We start from the raw sequence: 24,946 nt of genomic DNA on the forward strand, positions 1-24,946 counted from the left end.
TTGTACAATATTTGCACATTATTACTTAAAAAACTCTTCAAGCTCTGTGAAGTTGGTTGTTGATCATTGCTACACAGCCATTTTCAAGTCTTGCCATAGATTTTCAAGACGATTTAAATCAAAACTGTAACTAGGCCACTCAGAAACTTTCAATGTCCTGTCTTGGTAAGCAGTGCGTATTTCACCTTGGGTTATAGGTTATTGTCCTGCTGAAAGGTGAATTTGTCTCCTGGTGTCTGTTGGAAAGCAGACTGAATCAGGTTCAGGATTTTGCCTGTGCTTAGCTCTATTCCATTTATTTTTATCCTAAAAAAAACTCTCTAGTCCTTGCCGATGACAAGTATACCCATAACATGATGCAGCCACCACCATGCCAGAAAATATGGAGAGTGGTACTCAGTGATGTGTTGGGTTGGATTTGCCCCAAACATAACGCTTTGTATTCAGGACATAAAGTTAATTTCCATGCCACATTTTTTTGCAGTTTTACTTTAGTGCCTTATTACAAACAGGATGCGTGTTTTGGAATATATTTATTGTGTACAGGCTTCCTTCTTTTCACTCTGTCATTTAGGTTAGCATTGTGGAGTAACTACAATGTTGTTGAGCCATCCTCAGTTTTCTCCTATCAAAGCCATTCAACTCTGTAACTGTTTTAAAATCACCATTGGCCTCATGGTGAAATCCCTGAGCGGTTTCCTTCCTCTCCGGCAACTGAGTTAGGAAGGACGCCTGTATCTGTGTAGTGACTGGGTGCATTGATACACCATGCAAAGTGTCATTAATAACTTCAACATGCTCAAAGGGATATTCAGTGTCTGTTTTTTTACCTATCTATCAATAGGTTCCCTTCTTTGCGAGGTATTGGAAAACCTCCCTGGTCTTTGTGGTTGAATCTGTGTTTGAAATTCACTGCTCGGCTGAGGGACCTTAACAGACAATTGTATGTGTGGGGTACAAAGATGAGGTAGTCATTCAAAAATCCTATTATTGCACACAATACTTGTCCTTTCAATTTATTATGTGACTTGTTAGGCAAATTTGTACTCCTGAACTTATTTAGGCTTGCCATAACAAAGGGGTTGAACACCTATTGACTCAAGACATTTCAGATTTTCATTTTTTATTCATGTGTACAAATTTTTAAAAACATAATTCCACTTTGCCATTATGGGGTATTGTGTGTAGGTCATTGACAAAAAAAATCTAAATTGAATCCATTTTAAATTCAAGCTGTAACACAACAAAATGTGGAAGAAGTATGTCATAAAATGGTTTAATCTGTTGTTGCTGGGGATATTCACAACAACATTTAAATAAAAATTGTATTTCTTCCACTTTATTTTTTCTTCCACTTTATTTTGCATTTATTGTTGCGGAGCCCCTGTAGTACCTCCGGTTGAATACCCTTGCATTAGGCAGGAAAGGGCATTCGGTGTCTTTTGATGGCTGTACATTGTGTCATATGGATGTTTGGAACTCTACTTCTCTCCATTTCCTTTGTTGCATTTGTCCTCTTTTCTCTATAAAAGTATTTTCCCCACCTCTGAATCACCAGTATTGTAGCAGTAATTTGTATGGTTTGAATTTAACTCCCATACCCTCCCTTCATGTCTCCTGCTCGCTGTGTACAGTATAACACAGGTAGAGCAGGTCCTTGCCCAGCTAACTAGCAGCCAAGTCAGATACGGTACCTGTAGTTCAGCTCAGGTGTGCAGGGCCCGTGTTACCATCAGAGAGTCCTTGCTCAGGTGTGCTATAGTGTGCTGAGAGGTTCAGTGGAAGAGCATGGTCAGACATGGTCTTTATGGATCTGTCCTCAGCTGGAGATGATTTCAATGAAGACGAGTCATTGACCCTAAAGATGGACGGGTCATGGCTCATGTATCCATGGCTCAGGTACAGTATCCATTATCCATGCTCAGGTGTGCACATCAGGTGTGCCGGGACTAAGGTCCAGTACAGGTCATAAGCCTTGCCTGACATGGTTATGGTGGACCTATTGGACTCTCAGCAGCAGATGATCTTATTGAAGGAGAGTCATTGCCTCTGATAATATGCAGTCAGGCTCAGGCCATGACTCATGCGTTTTATTCATACTCAGGTATGCCGGGCCCAAGGCCCAGTACAGTTTAGGTGCATGGCCTTTAGCCTGACATGGTCATGCTGGACCAACTCTGTTCTCAGCAGCTGAGGATCTTGATGAAGGCGCGTCTGAACTCAATATTGAAGGTGGTGTAGATGACGGGGTTAAGGGCGCTGTTGACGTAGCCCAGCCAGGTGAAGGCGCTGTAGAGCTCCGGGGGAATACGACACGTCCTGCAGTGGGTGTTCAGGATGTGGGTCACGAAGAACGGCAGCCAGCAGATCAGGAACACTCCTGGAAGATGGAGAGACAGAGAGAGGGATGAGAGAGAGAGGGAGGGAAGGGGAGGGAGAGATGGAGCGATGGAGAGAGAGAAAGGGAGAGAGAGAGAGAGAGAGAGAGAGAGAGAGAGAGAGAGAGAGAGAGAAGGGGGAGAGAGAGGGATGGAGAGAGAGAGAGAAGGGGGGAGGGAGAGAGAGAGGGAGGGACGGGGGAGGTAGAGATGGAAGGATGGAGAGAGAGAGAGGGAGGGAAGGAAGGAAGGGGGAGGGAGAGATGGAGCGATGGAGAGAAATCGATGGAGAGAGCAAGAGGGATGGAGAAAGAGGGGGAGGGATGAGGAGATATGGATGGGGAAGAGGGAGAGCATGATGGAGGGAGAGAGAGAGAGAGAGAGAAAGGGATGGAGAGAGAGGGGGGGACAGAATGAGAGATCGAGCGAGACAGCGAAAAGCGAGATAAAGAGGAGGGAGTGAAAAAGTAAAAGAGTGAGTCAGAATTATGACTTCAAACACCTTCATTCCTCATGAACCTGTACAGTGTGTGGTGTATACATTAGCCTTACGGATAGCTAATGCACACTACAGCAGCCACAGAGAGCAAGCCTGGTCTACAGGGTTAATGGGTTTAACTTATGCTCCTATACAAACATCCTCCAGCAAGTTAACACACAGCAACTTCAACACACTGACAGAATTCCAAGTAGACCCATACCCCCATAGACACTTTATGTACAGATGTAGGATCTTAATTTGACTGGTTTCGTTGAAGGAGTAAAATAATCCTGCAGCAGGAGGATTTGATTATTATCATAAAAGTGATCATTTCTAATGGGAAACTAGTTTTGATAGGCTACAGTAGGCTATGGTTTAGAGTCCGATTGCATTTCGGATACACTTGTACGTCATAGTGGAGAGACCAATATCTCTCTTGTGTCATTAAAGATGTGTTATAAAGGTTTCGTATCATTTCTGCCAGTAGTTTTGAAAGTAGCCCTCACGAGCCAAAACGTCTCCCCGAAAATTGTAAACAATTTCATATGATATACTGTATTAAATCCTGCAAAAAATATACAGTGCCTTCAGAAAGTGATCTTACCTGTGGACTTCTTCCATATTTTGATGTGTTACAGCCTGAATTCAAAACGGATAAAAAAAATAATAAAATACATCTCACCCATCTACACACAATACCCCATAGCGACAAAGTGAAAACATGTTTTTTACATTTTTGCTAATTTACGAAAATGAAATACAGAAATATCTCATTTACATAAGTAATCACACCCCTGTGTCAATACATGTTAGAATCACCTTTAGCAGCGATTACAGCTGTGAGTCTTTCTGGGTAAGTCTCTAAGAGCTTTGCACACCTGGATTGTACAATATTTGTACAATATTATTCCTTAAAATTCTTTAAGCTCTGTCAAGTTAGTTGTTAATCATTGCTAGACAGCCATTTTAAAATATTGCCATAGATCTTCAAGCCAATTTAAGTCAAAACTGGAAATAGACCACTAAGGAACATTCAATGTAGATTTGGCCTTGTGTTTCAGGTTATTGTCCTGCTGAAAGGTGAATTCATATCCCAGTGTCTGTTGGAAAGCAGACTGAACCAGGTTTTCCTTCAGGATTTTGCCTGTGCTTAGCTCTTTTCTGTTTATTTTTATCATAAACTGCCTAGTCCTTGCCGATGACAAGCACATCTATAACATGATGCAGCCACCACCATGCCTGAAAATATGAAGAGTGGTAATCAGTGATGTGTTGTATTGGATTTGGCCCAAACATAACGCTGTGTATTAAGGACATACATTTGCCACATTTTTTGCATTATTACTTTAGTGCCTTATTGCAAACAGAAAGCATGTTTTGGAATATTTTTATTCTGTACAAGCTTCCTTCTTTTCACTTTGTCATTTCGGTTAGTATTGTGGAGTAACTACAATGTTGTTGATCCATCCTCAGATTTCTCATATCACAGCCATTAGACTTTAACTGTTTTAAAGTCACCATTCGCCTTGTGGTGAAATCCTTGAGCGGTTTCCTTCCTCTCTGGCAACTGAGTTAGGAAGGACAACTGTATCTTTGTGGTGATTGGGTGTATTGATACACCATCCAAAGTATAATTAATAACTTCAACTTTAACTTCAGGAGGTTGGTGGCACCTTAATTGGAGAGGACAGGATTGTGGTAATGAATGGAGCAGAATAGGTGGAAAGGTATCAAATACATCAAACACATGGTTTCCATTTGTTTGATGCCATTTCATTTGCTCCTTTCCAGCCATTATTATGAGCCGTCCTGCCCTCAGCAGCCTCCACTGACTTCAACATGCTCATTGGATATTCAATGTCTGTGTTTGAAATTCGCTGCTCGAAAGAGAGACCTTACAGATAATTATTTGAGTGGGGTACAGTGATGAGGTAGTCATTTAAAAATCATGTTAAACACTATTATTGCACACAGAGTCCATGCAACTTATTATGTGCCTTGTTATGCACATTTCTACTCCTGAAATTATTTAGGTTTGCCATATCAAAGGGGTTGAATACTTATTGACTCAAGACATTTCAGCTTTTCATTTTTAATGAATTTGTAAAACTTTTGAAAAACACAATTCCACTTTGACATGATGGAGTATTGCGTGTAGCCCAGTGACGCAAAGTCTCAATTTAATAAATGTTAAATGCAGGCCGTAAGACAACAACATGTGGAAAAAGTCAAGAGGTGTGAACACTTTCTGAAGGCGCTGTATGTTATGAATTCCAATTCATACATTAACTTACGAATTTGTAAGTGCTTAAGATTTAGTTCAATTGCTATAAGCTATATAAAACAATGGTTGTTGATGTGTATGGCTGCATTTAAGATACTGTACATTTGAATGTCGCAGTAGTAGGACCTACAGTAGGACCTAGTAGTAGGAAATGTATTCTGTCTGGTGCTTTAGTGATTAAGCGAGCGATAGAGAAAGAGAACTGCAGAGTTTCAGTGAATTTATGTAAATCACGGGCTCATTTGACGAAGCAGAAAAATTCTCACCAACAACAGAGTGATCAAATTAAGATACCGCGGGCTAGGTGTCGATTTGGAATTCAGAAAGTGTCTCCCCCACAGTTCAAAGTCGTCCAAGTCATGTGACATGGCTGACCGATCCAATTCTCTCTAGGCCAGAGAAGCTAGGGAGTGTGTCAGGCTGAGGACATCTGCTCTCTGTGTGTGTGTGTGTGTGTGTGTGTGTGGTATGTGTGCGTACGTGACTCTTCTGTCTAATTAAGCAGACACCTCTGATTAGCTTCAGTCTTACTCAGTAGGGCTTGGACTCGCCAACATGCCAGCTCTCACAATGAACAGCCTGGACCAATGGCGGCTAACAAAATCCGCTAATCATTACAGTGTGTATGTTTGTGTGTGTATGTGTGTTCGGTGCATGCGTGTGTGCAGGTGTGTATACATGCGTCTGTGTGTGTGCGCTTGCGTGTGTGTGAAAGAAAAATAGAATGGTAAGGTGCTATTGCAGGTGTTTCACCTCATAGAGTGGATATCTATCTTTAGATCCACCCACCCCATTTACATATCTATCTTTAGATCCACCCACCCTATTTACATATCTATCTTTAGATCCACCCATCCAATTTACATTTCAGCTTTACCATGGTCTGTTCTGATTTAATAAAGTCTCACTAGAACTGCAGACAAACTAGTGCTAGGCACCCAGTAGTGAAGGTAATCAATTGTAACTGATATCCTACATAGGCAATACAAAGGTATTGTATGGCTCTGCAGACATTGTTCTATTATTCTGCAGAGTAAAATGGTGTTATAATGGCGGGAATAGATCTGGGAGGGAGAGTGATTCTGACCTCTGACCCCCATGTCCATAACCCCAGTATTCTACAACAGTATTCACAGTCTATCATCCCCAGCTTCTGATTGGCCCATTTGACTCCTTTGTCTCTCCTCTCCTTTCCACTCTTCCCCATGTGGTCCATATGTTCTCAATCAAATCACGTGGTAGAGTTCATAGAGATGAATGAATAATACACATGGTGATAGTCCTAATAGAGAGAGTACTACTTCTTACCAAGAACAATGGCCAGCATCTGCGTAGCCTTCTTCTCCCTGTTCTGCATGCTCCTGATTCCATGTTGTTGTTGTTGTTGGCCAGCCAGGGACTGGGAGCAGCGGGCGGGGCGGAGGGCCGTGTGAATGCGTCCATTGGACAACTCCTTGACCTCACAGCTCCTCCTCACGGGTCTACGCGCTCTCTCTTTGGCCAACTCCTCCTCTTCTTCGGCGTGGTCCTGCTCGTGCTCGGTGCGGCCACAGGAGGCGTGGCTGATGCTGCAGTAGTTCTGGATGTCCACTGGGGGCAGCAGAGTGTTCTCCACGGGGGCAGTCCGGGTACGCTTACGCCTCAGGCACACCGACAGGAGGCGAGTTTTAGGGGGCACTGCCGGTTCCACACTCTCCTGGAAGGAACACAGTCAGTCATATCTGAAGGTGCTGACCAATGACCCTACTGTTGATCTGGTCCAAAAACAACCCCTTGTCTGATTCCAGAGGGAGGGGATGGGGGTATGCAGATTAAGGTCTGCAATACTGTTTGCTTTCATATTTCCCCTCTAATCAGGGACATTTTCAGACCTGGGACACCAGGTGACAGGATTCCCTGACACTTACTCCTGATTCAACACGTGTCTGTCCCTGATCTCCACCCCTTACTTTCAGAGACCCCGGCCCTTCCTAGTTCCCTGCTCCTTCCTTCCTGTTTCTCATGTTTCCGCCTGTCAGTCTGAACACACGTCTAACAGCCGAGCCTCACAGACCTGTTCTCAGGAGGAAATTAAAGCTTGTCATTTTCTCCATCTTTGAAGTAATTTGTGGATTATGCGCCAGTTGGTGTGACAAATAAAGTGTGAAACTTTAAGATTGGGATCGGAGTTTAGAGGCAGTAGGCGAGGAGAGGAGCTTCATAATTCAGATTTTCAGCTCCCTCGCAGCCCTGGGGCTAAGACAAAGTAATGACACACACACACACACACACACACACACACACACACACACACACACACACACACACACACACACACACACACACACACACACAATGCTAAAAAGAGAACAGACACTCACTGCCAAGAATATCTGATTATGCCACCTGATTCATTGAGAGTCAGTGAGTTATTTAGATTCTGTTTAAACCAACAACAGTGCAGCTTGAATACCCATCCAAAAACTCAGGTTGTCTATCTATCTGCCTCGAAGCTGTCTATCTCACATACACTCTTATTATTAGTGGTGACTCAAGAAACCCTGGAGATCCTCAAGGAACCCATGGAGTTCCTAAAGGAGCCATTGCTAGTTGCTAGTCAATTGTTCATATTTGCACCTTCGGTTGGTCAAAAGGCCAATTAGTGAAAAAAATCAGAATTGGGCTGCCTGTGTAAACATACCCTCAGTTCTTCAAGAGTTTATTGAAATCCCAAAGTTGGAATAGTTAACACTTTATTACTATATATAATCAGCGATTTTAATATTATTAATATTATATTACAATACGTAATATGCATAAATATTCAAGGAAAATATGTACAAACTTAACATGATGAACAGGAATGACATTTACTCTAACATTTGGCCAAAAATAACTATTTGAAAGCCATGCCTTCTGATAGGCTGCCACCTCTACAAAATATTATTAAAAAGGTAAAAAATTGAACCCCTCCCATCACAAAAAGGTTCCAGTTTGAACCTTTACACAGGGATTCCTCTTTTCAGAGAGGTTCCCGAGGAACCTTTTTGAACTGGAAAGGTTCCCTGTGTGGCAATTTTTAGAACCCCAAAAGGTTCTTCCAGGCTCCTTTACTTCTAAAAGTGTACTTTACTCTCTCATACTTTCCAACATAAACAAAAACCTACATGCAGACCGCATAAAGACATACACGCATGGAATCAGATATACACACACACACGCACTCAGACACACACATATACACACACACATATCACATATACACACTACTCTTACCACTTTGATCCTGATGGGAGACAGGTCTCTCTTCTCCTTGGGGGTTTCCTCCTGCAGACACGTCTCCTGGGAGAGGTGGATGAAGGGAGAGAGAGAGGGATGAATGGAGCAAGAGAGGGATGAATGTAGCGAGAGAGGGATGAAGGAAGAGAGAGAGGGATGAAGGGAGAGAGAGAGGGATGAATGGAGCGAGAGAGAGATGAATGGAGCGAGAGAGGGATGAAGGGAGAGAGAGAGGGATGAAGGGAGAGAGAGGGATGAATGGAGCAAGAGAGGGATGAAGGGAGAGAGGGATGAAGGGAGAGAGAGGGATGAATGGAGCGAGAGAGGGATGAATGGAGAGAGAGAGGGATGAATGGCACGAGAGAGGGATGAAGGGAGAGAGAGAGGAATGAAGGGAGAGAGAGAGGGATGAAGGGAGAGAGAGAGGGATGAATGGAGCAAGAGAGGGATGAAGAGAGAGAGAGAGGGATGAAGGGAGAGAGAGAGGGATGAATGGAGCGAGAGAGGGATGAATGGAGTGAGAGAGGGATGAAGGGAGAGAGAGGGATGAAGGGAGAGAGAGAGGGATGAATGGAGCGAGAGAGGGATGAATGGAGTGAGAGAGGGATGAAGGGAGAGAGAGAGGGATGAAGGGAGAGAGAGAGGGATGAATGAAGCAAGAGAGAGATGAATGGAGCGAGAGAGGGATGAATGGAGCGAGAGAGGGATGAATGGCGAGAGAGAGGGATGAATGGCGCGAGAGAGGGATGAATGGAGCGAGAGAGGGATGAATGGAGCGAGAGAGGGATGAAGGGAGAGAGAGAGATGAATGGAGCAAGAGAGGGATGAAGGGAGAGAGGGATGAAGGGAGAGAGAGGGATGAAAAGAGAGAGGGGGATGAATGGAGTGAGAAAGGGATGAAGGGAGAGAGAGAGGGATGAAGGGAGAGAGAGGGATGAAGGGAGAGAGATAGGGATGAATGGAGCGAGAGAGGGATGAATGGAGAGAGAGAGGGATGAATGGCGCGAGAGAGGGATGAATGGCGCGAGAGAGGGATGAATGGAGCGAGAGAGGGATGAATGGAGAGAGAGAGGGATGAAGGGATAGAGAGAGGGATGAATGGAGCGAGAGAGGGATGAAGAGAGAGAGAGAGGGATGAAGGGAGAGAGAGGGATGAAGGGAGAGAGAGAGGGATGAATGGAGTGAGAGAGGGATGAAGGGAGAGAGAGAGGGATGAAGGGAGAGAGAGAGGGATGAATGGAGCGAGAGAGGGATGAATGGAGCGAGAGAGGGATGAATGGAGCGAGAGAGGGATGAATGGAGCGAGAGAGGGATGAAGGGAGAGAGAGAGGGATGAAGGGAGTGAGAGAGGGATGAAGGGAGCGAGAGAGGGAGTGATGAAGGGCGCGAGAGAGGGATGAATGGAGCGAGAGACGGAGGGATGAAGGGAGCGAGAGAGGGATGAATGGAGCGAGAGAGGGATGAATGGAGAGAGAGAGGGATGAATGGAGTGAGAGAGGGATGAATGGAGCGAGAGAGGGATGAATGGAGAGAGAGAGGGATGAAGGGAGCGAGAGAGGGATGAATGGAGCGAGAGAGGGATGAATGGAGCGAGAGAGGGATGAAGGGAGAGAGAGGGATGAATGGAGCGAGAGAGGGATGAATGGAGCGAGAGAGGGATGAATGGAGCGAGAGAGGGATGAATGCAGCGAGAGAGCGATGAAGGGAGAGAGAGAGGGATGAAGGGAGAGAGAGGGATGAATGGAGCGAGAGAGGGATGAATGGAGCGAGAGAGGGATGAATGGAGCGAGAGAGGGATGAAGGGAGAGAGAGGGATGAATGGAGCGAGAGAGGGACGAATGGAGCGAGAGAGGGATGAATAGAGCGAGAGAAAGATGAAGAGAAAGAGAGAGGGATGAAGGGAGAGAGAGAGGGATGAATGGAGCGAGAGAGGGATGAATGGAGCGAGAGAGGGATGAATGGAGCGAGAGAGGGATGAATGGAGCGAGAGAGGGATGAAGAGAGAGAGAGGGATGAAGGGAGAGAGAGAGGGATGAAGGGAGAGAGAGAGGGATGAATGGAGCGAGAGAGGGATGAATGGCGCGAGAGAGGGATGGAGAGAGGGATATACGTGATGACTGACTCAACTTCCAACATGTAAGGGACAGTTTGAAATTTAACCTCATAGAATTAACTCAAAAAAAATGTACGACCACAAATAATAATCCTAGCAACCCTGTGTTATCGTGGATATCGACTTTGCCACTTCAGCATGCTTTTGTGGCATAGTCGATGCCACGAAGGGATACGGGCCAGGAGGTTGAGGGTTCGCCCACCACCAAGGATGAGTTCAATCTCCCTGCCTGTTTCATTAGTCCTACACTACAATCAGAGCCAGACAATGATCAGCTAGGGGGACATCAGATTATCACAATTATGATGCCATATTTAGAATTATATAAACAACTCATTTTCCACCAACAGGTTTCTGTGCCAATGCACCACACAAGCAATAAACAAAGCATACCGACTTCAGCTGCTTCAATATCATGGTATGCGTTTTCAATACCACGATAGACTACGTCAATCTCGACAAACAGAAAATACATCCCTCCCTACCTTGTAGGCCTACCCAGTAACCGAGGTCTGTTTCCATTTATCAAATGCCCGCTGCACAGTTTGGATTGATTTTATTTGCCAGTTACAAAATATATACATACTGTATATATACTGAGAATTGGGAAAGTATTCAGACCCCTTAACTGAGCACTCTGGAGCAGGTTTTCATCAAGGATCTCTCTGTACTTTGCTCTGTTCCTCTTTCCCTCAATCCTGACTAGTCTCCCAGTCCCTGCCACTGAAAAACATCCCCACAGCATGATGCTGCCACCACCATGCTTCGCCGTAGGAATGGTGCCAGGTTTCCTCCAGACGTGACGCTTGGCATTCAGGCCAAAGAGTTCAATCTTGGTTTCATCAGACCAGAGAATCTTGTTTCTCATGGTCGGAGAGTCCTTTAGGTGCCTTTTGGCAAATTCCTAGTGGGCTTTCATGTGCCTTTTACTGAGGAGTGGTTTCCTTCTGGCTACTCTACCATAAAGGCCTGATTGGTGGAGTGCCGCATAGATGGTTGTCCTTCTGGAAGGTTCTCCCATCTCCACAGAGGAACTCTGGAGCTCTGTCAGAGTGTCCATCGGGTTCTTGGTCACCTCCCTGACCGAGGCCCTTCTCCCCTGATTGCTCAGTTTGACCGGGCGACCAACTTAAGGAAGAGTCTTGGTGGTTCCAAATTTCTTCCATTTAAGAATGATGGAGGACACTGCGTTCTTTGGGACCTTCAATGCTGCAAAAACGTTTTGGTACCCTTCCCCAGATCTCTGCCTCGACACAATCCTGTCTCGGAGCTCTACGGACAATTCCTTCAACCTCATGGCCTGGTTTTTGCTCTGACATGCACTGTCAACTGTGGGACCTTATATAGACAGGTGTGAGCCTTTCCAAATCATGTCCAATCAATTGAATTTAACACCGGTGGACACCAATCAAGTTGTAGAAACATCTCAAGGATGATCCATGGAAACAGGATGCACCTGAGCTCAAATTCGAGTCTCATAGCAAATGTTCTGAATACTTATGTAAATAAGGTATTTTCACTGCAGCCTAGAGTAGAATTTTGTACTCACTTAAAAACAATAATGCAATTATTAATTGGATTGTGGTGTTGTAGGCTAGTTTTGTTAGGAGAATTGTATTGTCCCTAAACAAGATCAATAGGGGAGCTTTTTCAGCTGTGTGTCTTATGTCTTCACTGTTCTTTCATGCGCAATGATGCAACTGGCCTCGCCACTGCCTATCAGCTATTCCTATTTGTTCTTGTGGATTCATACTGAAAATGTATGCAGCTTTGAATGCTTTTATCTGTGGTATGATTGCTAGTTAGCCTATTGCAGATCTGGACAAATGATCCACCAACTCCTATTGTCACTATGAATGGTGGATAGAGGGCAGGATAGACAGACTGCTAGACCATATTGACCTGTAGTATTGTAAAAGTTAGCACACAGAAAATCATAGTGCATAAAGGAAGTACCAAAACACCTTGATATAGTGGAGGTGCATGTAAGCAGATGAGGAAACTTGGCTATATGGAGAAATTATATACCGTAATTTCCGGACTATTAAGCGCACCTGAATATAAGCCGCACCCACTGAATTTATACAAAAATATTATTTTGAACATAAATAAGCCGCACATGTCTATAAGCCGCAGGTGCCTACCGGTACATTGAAACAAATGAACTTTACACAGGCTTTAACGAAACACGGCTTGTAACAAAAAATTATAATTAGCAGTAAGCTTTAGTTGTCTTTTTGCACTGAGTCAATTCCTCACGCTGCTGTTTCCAACGTCTTATCATCGACTCATTAAGACCAAGCTCCCGTGCAGCAGCTCTATTTCCTTTTCCAAAAGCCAGATCAATCGCCTTCAACTTGAAAGCTGCATCATATGCATTTCTCCGTGTCTTTGCCATGATGAGGGTGACAAAATGACTACCGTAATCAGAATTATGAAATTTGAGAGCGCTCGATTTAATCTAAACAGTAAACAAAAAAGTTGTTTGACCTTAACCCGTTCGGCAATTTCATTGGTCTAATGAAAGCTTCATGCCGCCAAAAAACTGAGCACGTCACAGAATGTGTTTTTTTGGCAAAAAAAATTGAAAGCGGGAAAAATCCATATATTAGCTGTTTAAGCCGCATGGTTCAAAGCCTGGGAAAAAAGTTGGGGCTTATAGACCGGAATTTACGGTAGTAAACCTGCAAAAGAGCGAATGTTAACAAGGGAAAAAAACGCACTACCATCCTCTATACCCAATGAAACAATACACAACCCTCACCAAAGTAAAACAAAAGTTAGTCAACCCTCCCCTATTTTGGACCCCACCCCCCCGCCCCAGTAAATTTCAAACTGTCCCTAAACACACGAGGCAAAACGGAGGGAGGGCGAGGAGGGAGAGAGGATTGGCAGTGTCAAGGTGTTGGGTGCGTACTGGTAGCGAAGTCAGGTGCAGGAGAGCAGAGAGTTGTGAACAGGCGCACACTTTATTGAGGCAGGAGAAAACAGCAGACAGACGCAACTGCGTCAAAACCTCCAGCCACAATAGCAAAAGTGCAGGGCGCAAAACACAGTCACAAAAGCTAATGATATCAAATAAACATACTACGTGCAATAACATGGATCATAAACACCAGCCTGGTGCATAACCTCAAACACGTAACACGAAACAATTTCACATAAAGACATGGAGGGGAACAGAGGAATAAATACATGCAGTGTGATTGGGAATGTAAACCAGGTGTGCAGGCAACAAGACAAAACAAATGGAACAATGAAAAATGGAGCGGTGATGGCTAGAAAGCTGGTGACGTCGACCGCCGAACGCCCCTCGAACAAGAAGAGGAGCCGACTTCGGCGGAAGTCGTGACAGTACCCCCCCCTTGACGCGCGGCTCCAGCGGTGCACCGACACCGGCCTCAGGGACGACCCGGAGGGCGAGGCGCAGGGCGATCCGGCCGGCGACGGTGGAACTCCCGCAGCAGTTCAGGGTCCAACACATCCGCCACCGGAACCCAGCACCACTCCTCCGGGCAGCACCCCTCCCACTCCACGAGGTACTGAAGGCCCCCCGCCCGACGCCTCGAATCCAGGATGGATCGAACGGAGTACGCCGGGGCCCCCTCAATGTCCAGCGGGGGCGAAGGAACCTCCCGTACCTCAGATTCCTGGAGTGGACCAACCACCACCGGCCTGAGGAGAGACACATGGAACGAGGGGTTAATGCGGTTATTGGGGGGAAGTTTAACCTGTAACACACCTCGTTCACTCTCCTCAGGACTTTGAATGGCCCCACAAACTGCGGGCCCAGCTTACGGCAGGGCAGGCGGTTTCGGGTCGAGAGCCAGACCCGGTCCCAAGGTGCGAACACCGGGGCCTCACTGTGGTGACGGGCGCAGCACGGCGCACTGAAGGTGGACATGGGTGGCGTCCCATGTTTCCTCCGTGCGCCGGAACCAGTCGTCCACCGCAGGAGCCTCGGTCTGACTCTGATGCCAAGGAGCCAGAACCGGCTGATACCCCAATACACACTGGAAGGTGTTGAGGTTAGTGGAGGAGTGGAGGAGCGAGTTCTGGGCCATCTCTGCCCAGGGCACGAACGCTGCCCACTCCCCCGGCCAGTCCTGGCAATAGGACCTCAGAAACCAACCCACATCCTGGTTTACTCTGGAACCCAGGGCCAACTGCACCAGCATATGGTCTCACAAGGGGTCTGAGGATCTCATCTCGGTACCTAATGGCAGTCAGGCTACCTCTGGCGAGCACATGGAGGGCTGTGCGGCCCCCCAAAGAAATGCCACCCCACACCATGACTGACCCACCGCCAAACCGGTCATGCTGGAGGATGGTGCAGGCAGCAGAACGTTCTCCACGGCGTCTCCAGACTCTGTCACGTCTGTCACATGTGCTCAGTGTGAACCTGCTTTCATCTGTGAAGAGCACAGTGCGCCAGTGGCGAATTTGCCAATCTTGGTGTTCTCTGGCAAATGCCAAACGTCCTGCACGGTGTTGGGCTGTAAGCACAACCCCCACCTGTGGACATCGGGCCCTCATACCACCCTCATGGAGTCTGTTTCTGACTGTTTGAGCAGACACATGCACATTTGTGGCCTGCTGGAGGTCATTTTTCAGGGCACTGGCAGTGCTCCTCCTGCTCCTCCTTGCACAAAGGCGGATGTAGCGGTCCTGCCGCTGGGTTGTTGCCCTCCTACAGCCTCCTCCATGTCTCCTGATGTACTGGCCTGTCTCCTGGTAGCGCCTCCATGCTCTGGACACTACGCTGACAGACACAGCAAACCTTCTTGCCACAGCTCGCATTGATGTGCCATCCTAGATGAGCTGCACTACCTGAGCCACTTGTGTGGGTTGTAGACTCCGTCTCATGCTACCACTAGAGTGAAAGCACCGCCAGCATTCAAAAGTGACCAAAACATCAGCCAGGAAGCATAGGAACTGAGAAGTGGTCTGTGGTCTCCACCTGCAGAACCACTCCTTTATTGCGGGTGTCTTGCTTATTGCCTATAATTTCCACCTGTTGTCTATTCCATTTGCACAACAGCATGTGAAATTTATTGTCAATCAGTGTTGCTTCCTAAGTGGACAGTTTGATTTCACAGAAGTGTGATTGACTTGGAGTTACATTGTGTTGTTTAAGTGTTCCCTTTATTTTTTTGAGCAGTATAGTAGCTGTTAACTAAACCACGTAGCACAGGGCCCTCGAACACCTTAAACCAGATTCCTCAAGTTTTTAACGTCTTTGCCTGCTGTGTTGCAGATAATCTTGCTCTAATCTCTGATTGACTCTACTGAAATTGGATGGGGAGAAAAAAATGCATTCCATTTATATCAAAATAAAAATAAATCAGGGCAGCATTGAAAGCTTTTCTCTCCATATCACATTTTTCTCCAGTTAGCTGGAACTAAATCCTGTTCCAACATTCCCAAACAGCACCGTTAGTTCCCTCATCCCAGATGTCTCCTGGGACGTGATCCGACTACACAAACATCTCGTAATGGTTGTGATCAAACCTGGGCTCAATGACTGGAAATGATGCCGCAACCCGCCACTCAAATGAAGGGACTGATCTTATAACCAGCCCCAATGTCACTGATTCAATTCTCTTTATTTGACTTCCCCTCCAGATGGTGTTGCTTGGTATTTACTAAGACATTATGTGGTAATAATTGGCACCCTTTGGAACTAAATACAACGTAATGCCTCCTATTTTAATGAATCCCAATTAAACAAAACAGTAATTAGTTTATAATTACCATGTAATTACCATTTATTTGACATTGTGATTTCTAAGTTGGTAAAGAGCGGACTATAACATAAACTATCCTTCCACCTGCTACTGTCACATTATGGGCATGACCTTACAGTCACCTCTAGTGTCATGGAAATGACCCTGAAACCTGCCTGAACGTGAATGTAATGATCAAAGGAACTCCAACAAGCCCACGGATCCTCAGATCCCACATTATTATATCATCATCCCTCCTCCTGCAACCACGGCAAGCCTAATAGCTGGATGACCTCCTCTCTACATCAGATCTCTCCAACATCTCTGTTTTCGTGCACGCTCTGTATGATGGTGGTAGACATTTCATTGTGGTTGTGTCACATGACAGATGCCACTTGTGACATTGGCTATTCATGAGTGAAATGTTGATGTGAGCGTGTAGTGCTTTTTCATTCATTTATCTATGTGAGTCCCATTGAGATTGCCATCTCTTCTGTAAGGAAATCCTTACACACCTATGTGCAGATGTAATGAGAGTATGCACTCACTTCAATGTACATTTGCACTATCACTGTGGGACCATTTGGATGTGTTCTCACCACTGAGGGCAGGGCCGAACCTGGCTGAACTTTTCCACTTCTGGCCTGGCGGAAGGCGATCCTCTTCCTCCTTTTTCGTAGGAAGACGTAGATGCGGACGTACACCAGCAGGGTGACAGTGAAGGGCAGGTAGAAGGACACCACCGACGAGTAGATCACAAAGTCAGGGTTGGAGATGGAGCACACCGTCGGGTCGTCTGAGGAAGAAGAAAACAACCATTCTGAGAACACGACCATGGTCTAATTACTAAACACTTATAGTACGCCTCTACCTGATCTGAGCTGAACATCTAGTCCAGTGGTTCCCAAGCTGTGGGTCGGGACCCACCTGTGGGTCGCAGCAAGGTTTCATTTAAAAAACTCCAGAACATTCATTACGCACACTCGTCCCCTACTTCCCACTGATTAGTACTTGTATAAGTGTGCCCTTTGGTTTCCATTGGGCTGTACATTACTGTTACAATGTCTGTTGGTGCGTGTGAGTACCTGTGCTGTGTGTTTGGGCTTTCGTGCCCTTGTGGATTGCGCAGATGATTACGGATCTCGTACCGTGTGTTAATCATTGTGCGCGTGTGTTATTTATTCGAGGTACTCCTCGCTCTTTTGTTTTGGGTTTCTACCCTGTGTTTTCTTACGTGTTTGTTTGGTCTTCATCCCCGTGCCGTAATTTGAGTTTAATAAAAAAAAATATTACGCATTCTTGCGCCTGTCTCCCGAATCTCTTCATACCAGCGTGGCATAATAATGGACCATTGAGGAAGACAGCGGGAATGGTCCATCCGATATTGTTACAATGTCCGTTGGTGCGTGTGAGTACCTGTGCTGTGTGTTTTGGGCTTTCGTGCCCTTGTGGATTGCGCAGATGATTACGGATCTCGTACCGTATGTTAATCATTGTGCGCGTGTGTTATTTATTCGAGGTTCTCCTCGCTCTTTTGTTTGGGTTTCAACCCTTTGTTTTTGTATAGTGTTTGTTTCGTCTTCGTTCCCGTGCCTTTACACGGCACGCCGTAATTTGGGTACAATAAAAAACTCTATGACCCATTCCTGCGTCTGTCTCCCGAATCATTTATACCAGTGTTACAGGGATGGAAAAACGCTTTCAGTCTAAACTTAAACAATTTAAACCAAATAGAAAATATATAGAAAAGATAATGGACCTACAGTACCAATCAAAAGTTTAGAACACCTACTCATTTAAGGGTTTTCATTTATTTTTACTATTTTCTACATTGTAGAATAATAGTGAAGACATCAAAATTATAAAATAACACATATGGAATCATGTAGTAACCAGAAAACCATTAAACAGGTCAAAATATATTTTATATTTGAGATTCTTCAAAGTAGCACCCTTTGCCTTGATGACAGCTTTGCACACACTTGGCATTCTCTCAACCAGCTTCACCTGGAATGCTTTTCCAACAGTCTTGAAGGAGTTCCCACATATGCTGAGCACTTGTTGGCTGTTTTTCCTTCACTCTGCAGTCCAACTCATCCCAAATCATCTCAATTGGGTTGAGGTCAGGTGATTGTGCAGGCCAGGTCATCTGATGCAGCGCTCCATCACCCTCCATCTTGGTCAAATAGCCCTTACACAGCCTGGAGGTGTGTTGGGTCATTGTCCAGTTGAAAAACAAATGATAGTCCCAATAAGCGCAAACCAGATGGGATGGTGTATTGCTGCAGAATGCTGTGGTAGCCATGCTGGTTGTGTGCCTTGAATTCTAAATAAATCACAGTGCCACCAGCAAAGCACCCCCACACAATCATACCTCCTCCTCCAAGCTTCACGGTGCGAACCACACATGCAGAGATCATCCGTTCACCTACTCTGCGTCTCACAAAGACATGGCTGTTAGAACCAAAAATCGCAAATTTAGATTCATCAGAACGAAGGACAGATTTCCAGTGGTCTAAAGTCCATTGCTCATGTTTCTTGGCCCATGCAAGTCTCTTCTTATTATTGGTGTCCTTTAGTAGTGGTTTATTTGCAGCAATTCGATCATGAACGCCTGATTCATGCAGTCTCCTCTGAACAGTTGATGTTGAGATGTGTCTGTTACTTGAACTCTGTGAAGCATTTATTTGGGCTGCAATCTGAGGTGCAGTTAAGTAATGAATTTATCCTCTGCAGCAGAGGTAACTCTGGGTCTTCCTTTCCTGTGGCGGTCCTCATGAGAGACAGTTTCATCATAGCGCTTGATGGTTTTTACGACTGCACTTGAAGAAACGTTCAAAGTTCTTGACATTTTCCGAATTGACTGACCTTCTTGTCTTCAAGTAATGATGTATTGTCGTTTCTCTTTGCTTATTTGTGCTGTTCTTTCCATAATATGGACTTGATCTTTTACCAAATAGGGCTATCTTCTGTATACCACCCCTACCTTATCACAACACAACTGATTGGCTCAAACGCATTAAGAAGGAAAGAAATTACACAAATTAACTTTTAATAAGGCACACCTGTTAAATGAAATGCATTCCAGGTGACTACCTCATGAAAATTATTGAGAAAATGCCAAGAGTGTGCAAAGCTGGCATCAAGGGAAAGAGTGGCTATTTTGAAGAATCTCAAATATAAAATATATTTTGATTTGTTTAACACTTTTTTGGTTCCTACATGATTACATATGTGTTATTTCATAGTTCTGATGTCTTCAATATTATTCTACAATGTAGAAAATAGTAATATTAAAGAAAAACCCTTGAATGAGTAGGTGTGTCCAAACTTTTGAATGGTACTGTATATGAAGCAACTTTTTATAGAGGGGAGAGTTGCGATAGCATATGATTTTCCTTTCTATTTTGTATATATGGACATGAAGTTTATGCCAATCAATGCCAAGGGGATACGAAACCGGTTGAAGAAGAAAGCTTTATTTTTAAGGACTGCAACGCAGATCTTATATTCGTTCAAGAAACACATTCATGCAAAGAGGACTATAATTTTGGGAAAAATGTAATCAAATAAAATGTGTCACATGCGCCGAATACAACAAGTGTAGACCTTACAGTGAAATGCTTACTTACAAGCCCTTAACCAACAATGCAGTTTAATTATTTTTAAAAAAAATTGTACCTAAAAAAAAATACGAATAAGAAATATAGATCAATAAAAATCAGCGGGCAGTGACATTTTGTTGTCCACGGGACTAATCATGCAGCTGGGGTTGCAATTTTAGCACACAATTTCAAAGGGACATTTTTGTTTACTCAGATGGACACCAATGGACATTGGCTAGTAGCGGTCATCAACCACATGGACAGATTCTGTGTGTTGTGTAATGTGTATGGATCCTGTTCTAGTCCTCCAAATCACTTACTTCTTCTGAGAAAATATCCATCCAGTCAGATTATAGTTGGTGGGGATTTTAATATGGTTTATTATAATGAGACTGATAGATTACCCCATAGACCTAACATTGGTGTGAACAAATTGGTGAATTTCTGAAAAAGCCTGGACTTAATTGACATATGGAGAGAAACAACACACACTGAGTAATAGAGATCATTCACTACAATCAAGAACTGACTCACTGGCTAGGGAGGCAGTTTTCCAGGGGTATAGAGGCTCACTGGATAGTGGTTAATTTCAAACTCTGTAGGTGCGAGGGGGTGTGGGTGTGTCTCACCTGTACTCACGTGTCTCACCTGATGTGTTAAATCCGAACAGCAGGGGGCAGGATACAGCAAAGGCCAGGATCCACACAGTCGCGATCATGACCGAGACCCGCTTCCTGGAGCTGTGTGTGGTGTTGTAGAGGACAGGCATCACCACCGCTGTGTACCTGGAGATGGATCACACAGACAGACGGGTTATACCAACTAACCCTAACTGTATCCCTGGAAATGGATCAGTCACCACAAACAGACTGGTTATGCTAACTAACCCTAACCCTGGAAATTGATCAGTCAGGTTATACTGATCTGTGACAAGATCTCTCACTCTGAGAGAGAAAGTTTGTGTTTGAGAGAGAGAGAGAGAGAGAGAGAGAGAGAGAGAGAGAGAGAATTTATAAAAGGGAGAGGCCAATTAAGTTAGAAAAATTAGAAGTTAATTAACAGAAAGAGAAAGAAGCAAATGAAATTCCAATGAGCATGATATCAAGTTCCACAATGGAACAGCAAATGAAGCATTTCTATATTGAAATTGTTTCACAATTACTCAATTTGGCTATTCAGCAATAAGGCCAGGAAAGCTTGATAAAATTCATAAACCTTGTGTTGTATGCCAAGAATAAATAATGGCTGGTGGCATTGTCATGCTGGAGGGTCATGTCAGGATGAGCCTGCAGGAAGGGTACCACATGAGGGAGGAGAATGTCTTCCCTGTAACGCACAGCGTTGAGATTGCCTGCAATGACTTCAGAACACTTCAGATCACTTCAGAACACTTCAGATCACTTCAGATCACTTCAGAACACTTCAGAACACTTCAGATCACTTCAGATCACTTCAGAACACTTCAGAACACTTCAGATCACTTCAAAACACTTCAGAACACTTCAGATCACTTCAGAACACTTCAGAACACTTCAGAACACTTCAGATCACTTCAAAACACTTCAGAACACTTCAGATCACTTCAGATCACTTCAGAACACTTCAGAACACTTCAGAACACTTCAGATCACTTCAGAACACTTCAGAACACTTCAGAACACTTCAGATCACTTCAGAACACTTCAGATCACTTCAAAACACTTCAGAACACTTCAGATCACTTCAGAACACTTCAGATCACTTCAGATCACTTCAGAACACTTCAGAACACTTCAGAACACTTCAGATCACTTCAGATCACTTCAGAACACTTCAGATCACTTCAGAACACTTCAGAACACTTCAGATCACTTCAGAACACTTCAGGTCACTTCAGAACACTTCAGAACACTTCGGCGTTGAACTCAGAAAATGTGAAACGTAATGAAAAAAATTTGTGTTTCTCATGAGCCAAACCGTATGAGTCAGTCCAACCCCTGGACCTGCATCATCACATTATCAATCACTTTCTATCTATTTTTGATATATTTATCCTAATATATTGTATTACAATTTTTTGCGATTGCTTACACACTTGTTGCGGAATTTGGCTCATTGTGTCAAAACTCTACACACAAGCCAAATAAGACACAACACTTGGAGATAAACATCTCACTTCTATGTCAAAATGAAACTCTGCAATCAAAACCTAGCAATCCTTTTTCAAAATGGCATTTTTGCAACAAAATAATACACACATGCACCATTTAAATTACTCTTTCAAAGCAGCAACAACACATTGATGTACTCTATACAAAACACTTCTGTCTTTAGTACTTTGTATACCTTTTTAATTTTCTCATACAGGGTTCTGTGAAAGATTGTCCAGTACAGTACATCTACTCACATTTCAATGAACACAAAAATAGAAAGGCTTCAGAAAAAAATGTATACATCTTATTTTTTTGCCATTGCAGGTTATTACAAAAAAAAATTACAGTACAGTAATCAATACAATATGTTACTGTAAACTCACGGAAACAATAATTATTAGCGTAAAATTACAGTGCAATGGTAAACAAAAAATATTATTGTAAGGGATTGTAAGGGATGGGGTGGATGGCTTATGGATCCTGCCTTCTTTTAGGGTCTGGCCACATCACCTCATCCACATCACAAGCAATGTCAACCCTGGCTAGGCAACAGGGAAAATATCGCCTTGCCCCATATCCAACCTTGGACTGACCCCAACTCAATGTCTCTGCATGCCTCTTCCGTTGCTTGCAGAAGTGCAAGTGGTTGTGCATGTGGTTGGCGGTCATACACTTTCCAACTCCAAGCCAAAAATAATTCCTCAATCGGATTGAGAAATGGGGAGTAAGGGGGCAAGTATACAACTGTGAAGTTATTGTGGTTGGTGAACCAGTCCCTGACCAGAGCAGCCCGTTGGAAACCAACATTATCCCAGATGACCACAAACCTGGGCTGCTCTGGTCCCTCCTGTACAACTGCATTATGTAGTGCATCCAGAAATATGATTATGTTTGCAGTATTGTAGGGACCTAGGGTGGCATGGTGATGGAGAACTCCTTGCAGACTAATGGAGGCACACAAGGTGATATTTCCCCCCACGTTGCCCAGGGACATTCACAACGGCTCTTTGTCCTATAAAATTTCGGCCCCGACGCCTGGTTTAAGCTAGATTGAATCCAGCTTCATCAATGAAAATAAACTCATGAGGCTGTGCAGCTGCATCAAAGTCCAGGACTCTCTGTAACAGAACATGCATACACTGTCCCGTGAATATGGTGTAACTCAAAACACAGGACTACAATGTCTACATTTTCACACAAGGATGGGGGTGGGATGTGTCAGACACATTCAGTCAAAACTACAAGCTACAGGCAAGGCAGGTGCCTTGTTCACTGGGGAGCATAGACCTAACATTGTAGGACATACATTGTATTGTACTGTGATGCAGAATGATGTGCAACGATTACATACGTGCAGTCTAGTGTAGAAAGTTGAAGACATACCTGTTCTCCAGTCTAAATGTCCGTATTATGGATGCTACTGTGAAGTGATTCAGGTTGGGCTGGACTCTCTGCCCAGCCTCCCTCATCGTCAGGCCATGATTTATGACATGGTCCACCAAAGTGGCCCTAATGTCATCGGAAATATGTCTGCGTCTATTGCCTGGTCCCCTTCTTTGTTCTTGTCCTCCTACTCCTCTCTCTCTTTCTCTTCCTCTACCTCTTCCTCTTCCTCTCGCTTTCACTGCCTCCATGTTTGGAAAGTTCTCACAAAAGAGGTGATCTTACCTGAGGTCTATTTGTAGTGCTAAGGCTCAGACTAATTGGTGTTCAATTACTGTATAAATGTTTTTATGTGTGTGTGTGTGGGTGTTGCTAATTTCAGGTATGTTTTGCATTTTGAATAGAAGTGTTTTCCCAATGATTGCAAGAAATGTCATTCTTGATGGAAAGTGTCTAATGTAAGAAACAATGTGTAGTGTTTTGCAAGTGTTTTGCAGAATTGTAAACAAAGTGCAATCAAAGTGCAAAGTGTGTTGCAGAATTGCAAACAAAGTGGAAAGCAGAAAATGTGTTTGTACTTTTGGTGCCTTTGTTTACAGTTTTTTCCAACTGCTTACACACAAAATCTTTTCATGTCACACGATTTTTGAAACCTCTCACTCAAAGTGCAAAACTACACACCAAATATCCAAAGCCATAAGCTATTTCTCAGCCTTTGACTCAGTTGTCAATTGCATAAAACACTTTTTTCAAAACACTACACACAATTCTCTACCTAAAACACAAAAATCTAACAGGAAGTGACTTGCTTTCCTTTTCCAAACACAACCAACCAAAATGCTACACTTATTCACCAGGTCACACACACAAAAGGACAGAGGGCAATTACCAATGTCCCTGGACAGCATGGGGGTAATATAACTATGTGTGCTGCCGTCACTCAAAACGGGGTCCTCCATCACAATGCCACACTGGGTCTGTACAACACCGGCCATATGCTCACTTTTCTGGATGCAATTTACACAATGCTTGTCCCTGATCCAGATCAGGAGCCTGCTAGATTTGTGGTTTTATGGGACAATGTTAGTTTTCACCAGGCTGTTCTGGTCCAAAACTGGTTTGCCACCCATCAACAATTTGTAGTTTTGTACCTACCCCCATATTCACCTTTTCTAAATCCCATAGAGGAATTCTTCTCAGCCTGGCGCTGGAAAGTGTATGATTGCCAACCCTATGCCCGCATGCCGCTTCTCCAGGAAATGGAGGACGCATGTGGGGACATAGAGGTTGCCTCTGTCCAAGGTTGGATACGCCATGCTAGGAGATACTTCCCTCGATGTTTGACAAGAGAAAACGTATCTTGTGATGTGGACGAAGTATTGTGGCCAGACCCAGCCCGGAGAAGAGATGAAGCGTAGCTTAGCACTGGTGACTGCCCCCCCCCCCCCCCCCCCCCCCCCCACCAATTCCTGGACTGCCCCCCCGGGACCCCACACACACAATTGTGTTCTTTACTGTATTCTAAAGAATATACTTTTGGTTTACATATGTTTATGGTTTTGTTGTATGCTACTGTATACAACAGT

General features: G+C 44.3%; 1 protein-coding gene across 1 annotated transcript in view; it reads right to left on the reverse strand.

Moving 5' to 3' along the window:
- Positions 1-1,254: 1,254 nt before the first annotated feature.
- Positions 1,255-24,946, reverse strand: part of LOC115151465 (D(3) dopamine receptor-like) — a 51,327-nt gene continuing 27,635 nt past the window's right edge. The window contains exons 4-8 of the mRNA XM_029695429.1: positions 20,494-20,630; positions 16,840-17,036; positions 8,393-8,464; positions 6,452-6,839; positions 1,255-2,380 (exon numbers count right to left, since the gene is read on the reverse strand). Coding sequence (XP_029551289.1) covers positions 2,184-2,380; positions 6,452-6,839; positions 8,393-8,464; positions 16,840-17,036; positions 20,494-20,630 — 991 coding nt within the window. The 3' untranslated portion in view covers positions 1,255-2,183. The remainder of the gene's footprint in view (positions 2,381-6,451; positions 6,840-8,392; positions 8,465-16,839; positions 17,037-20,493; positions 20,631-24,946) is intronic.

Source organism: Salmo trutta, chromosome 2 (assembly GCF_901001165.1).
Source record: "Salmo trutta chromosome 2, fSalTru1.1, whole genome shotgun sequence".
Classification (NCBI taxonomy): Eukaryota; Metazoa; Chordata; class Actinopteri; order Salmoniformes; family Salmonidae; genus Salmo; species Salmo trutta.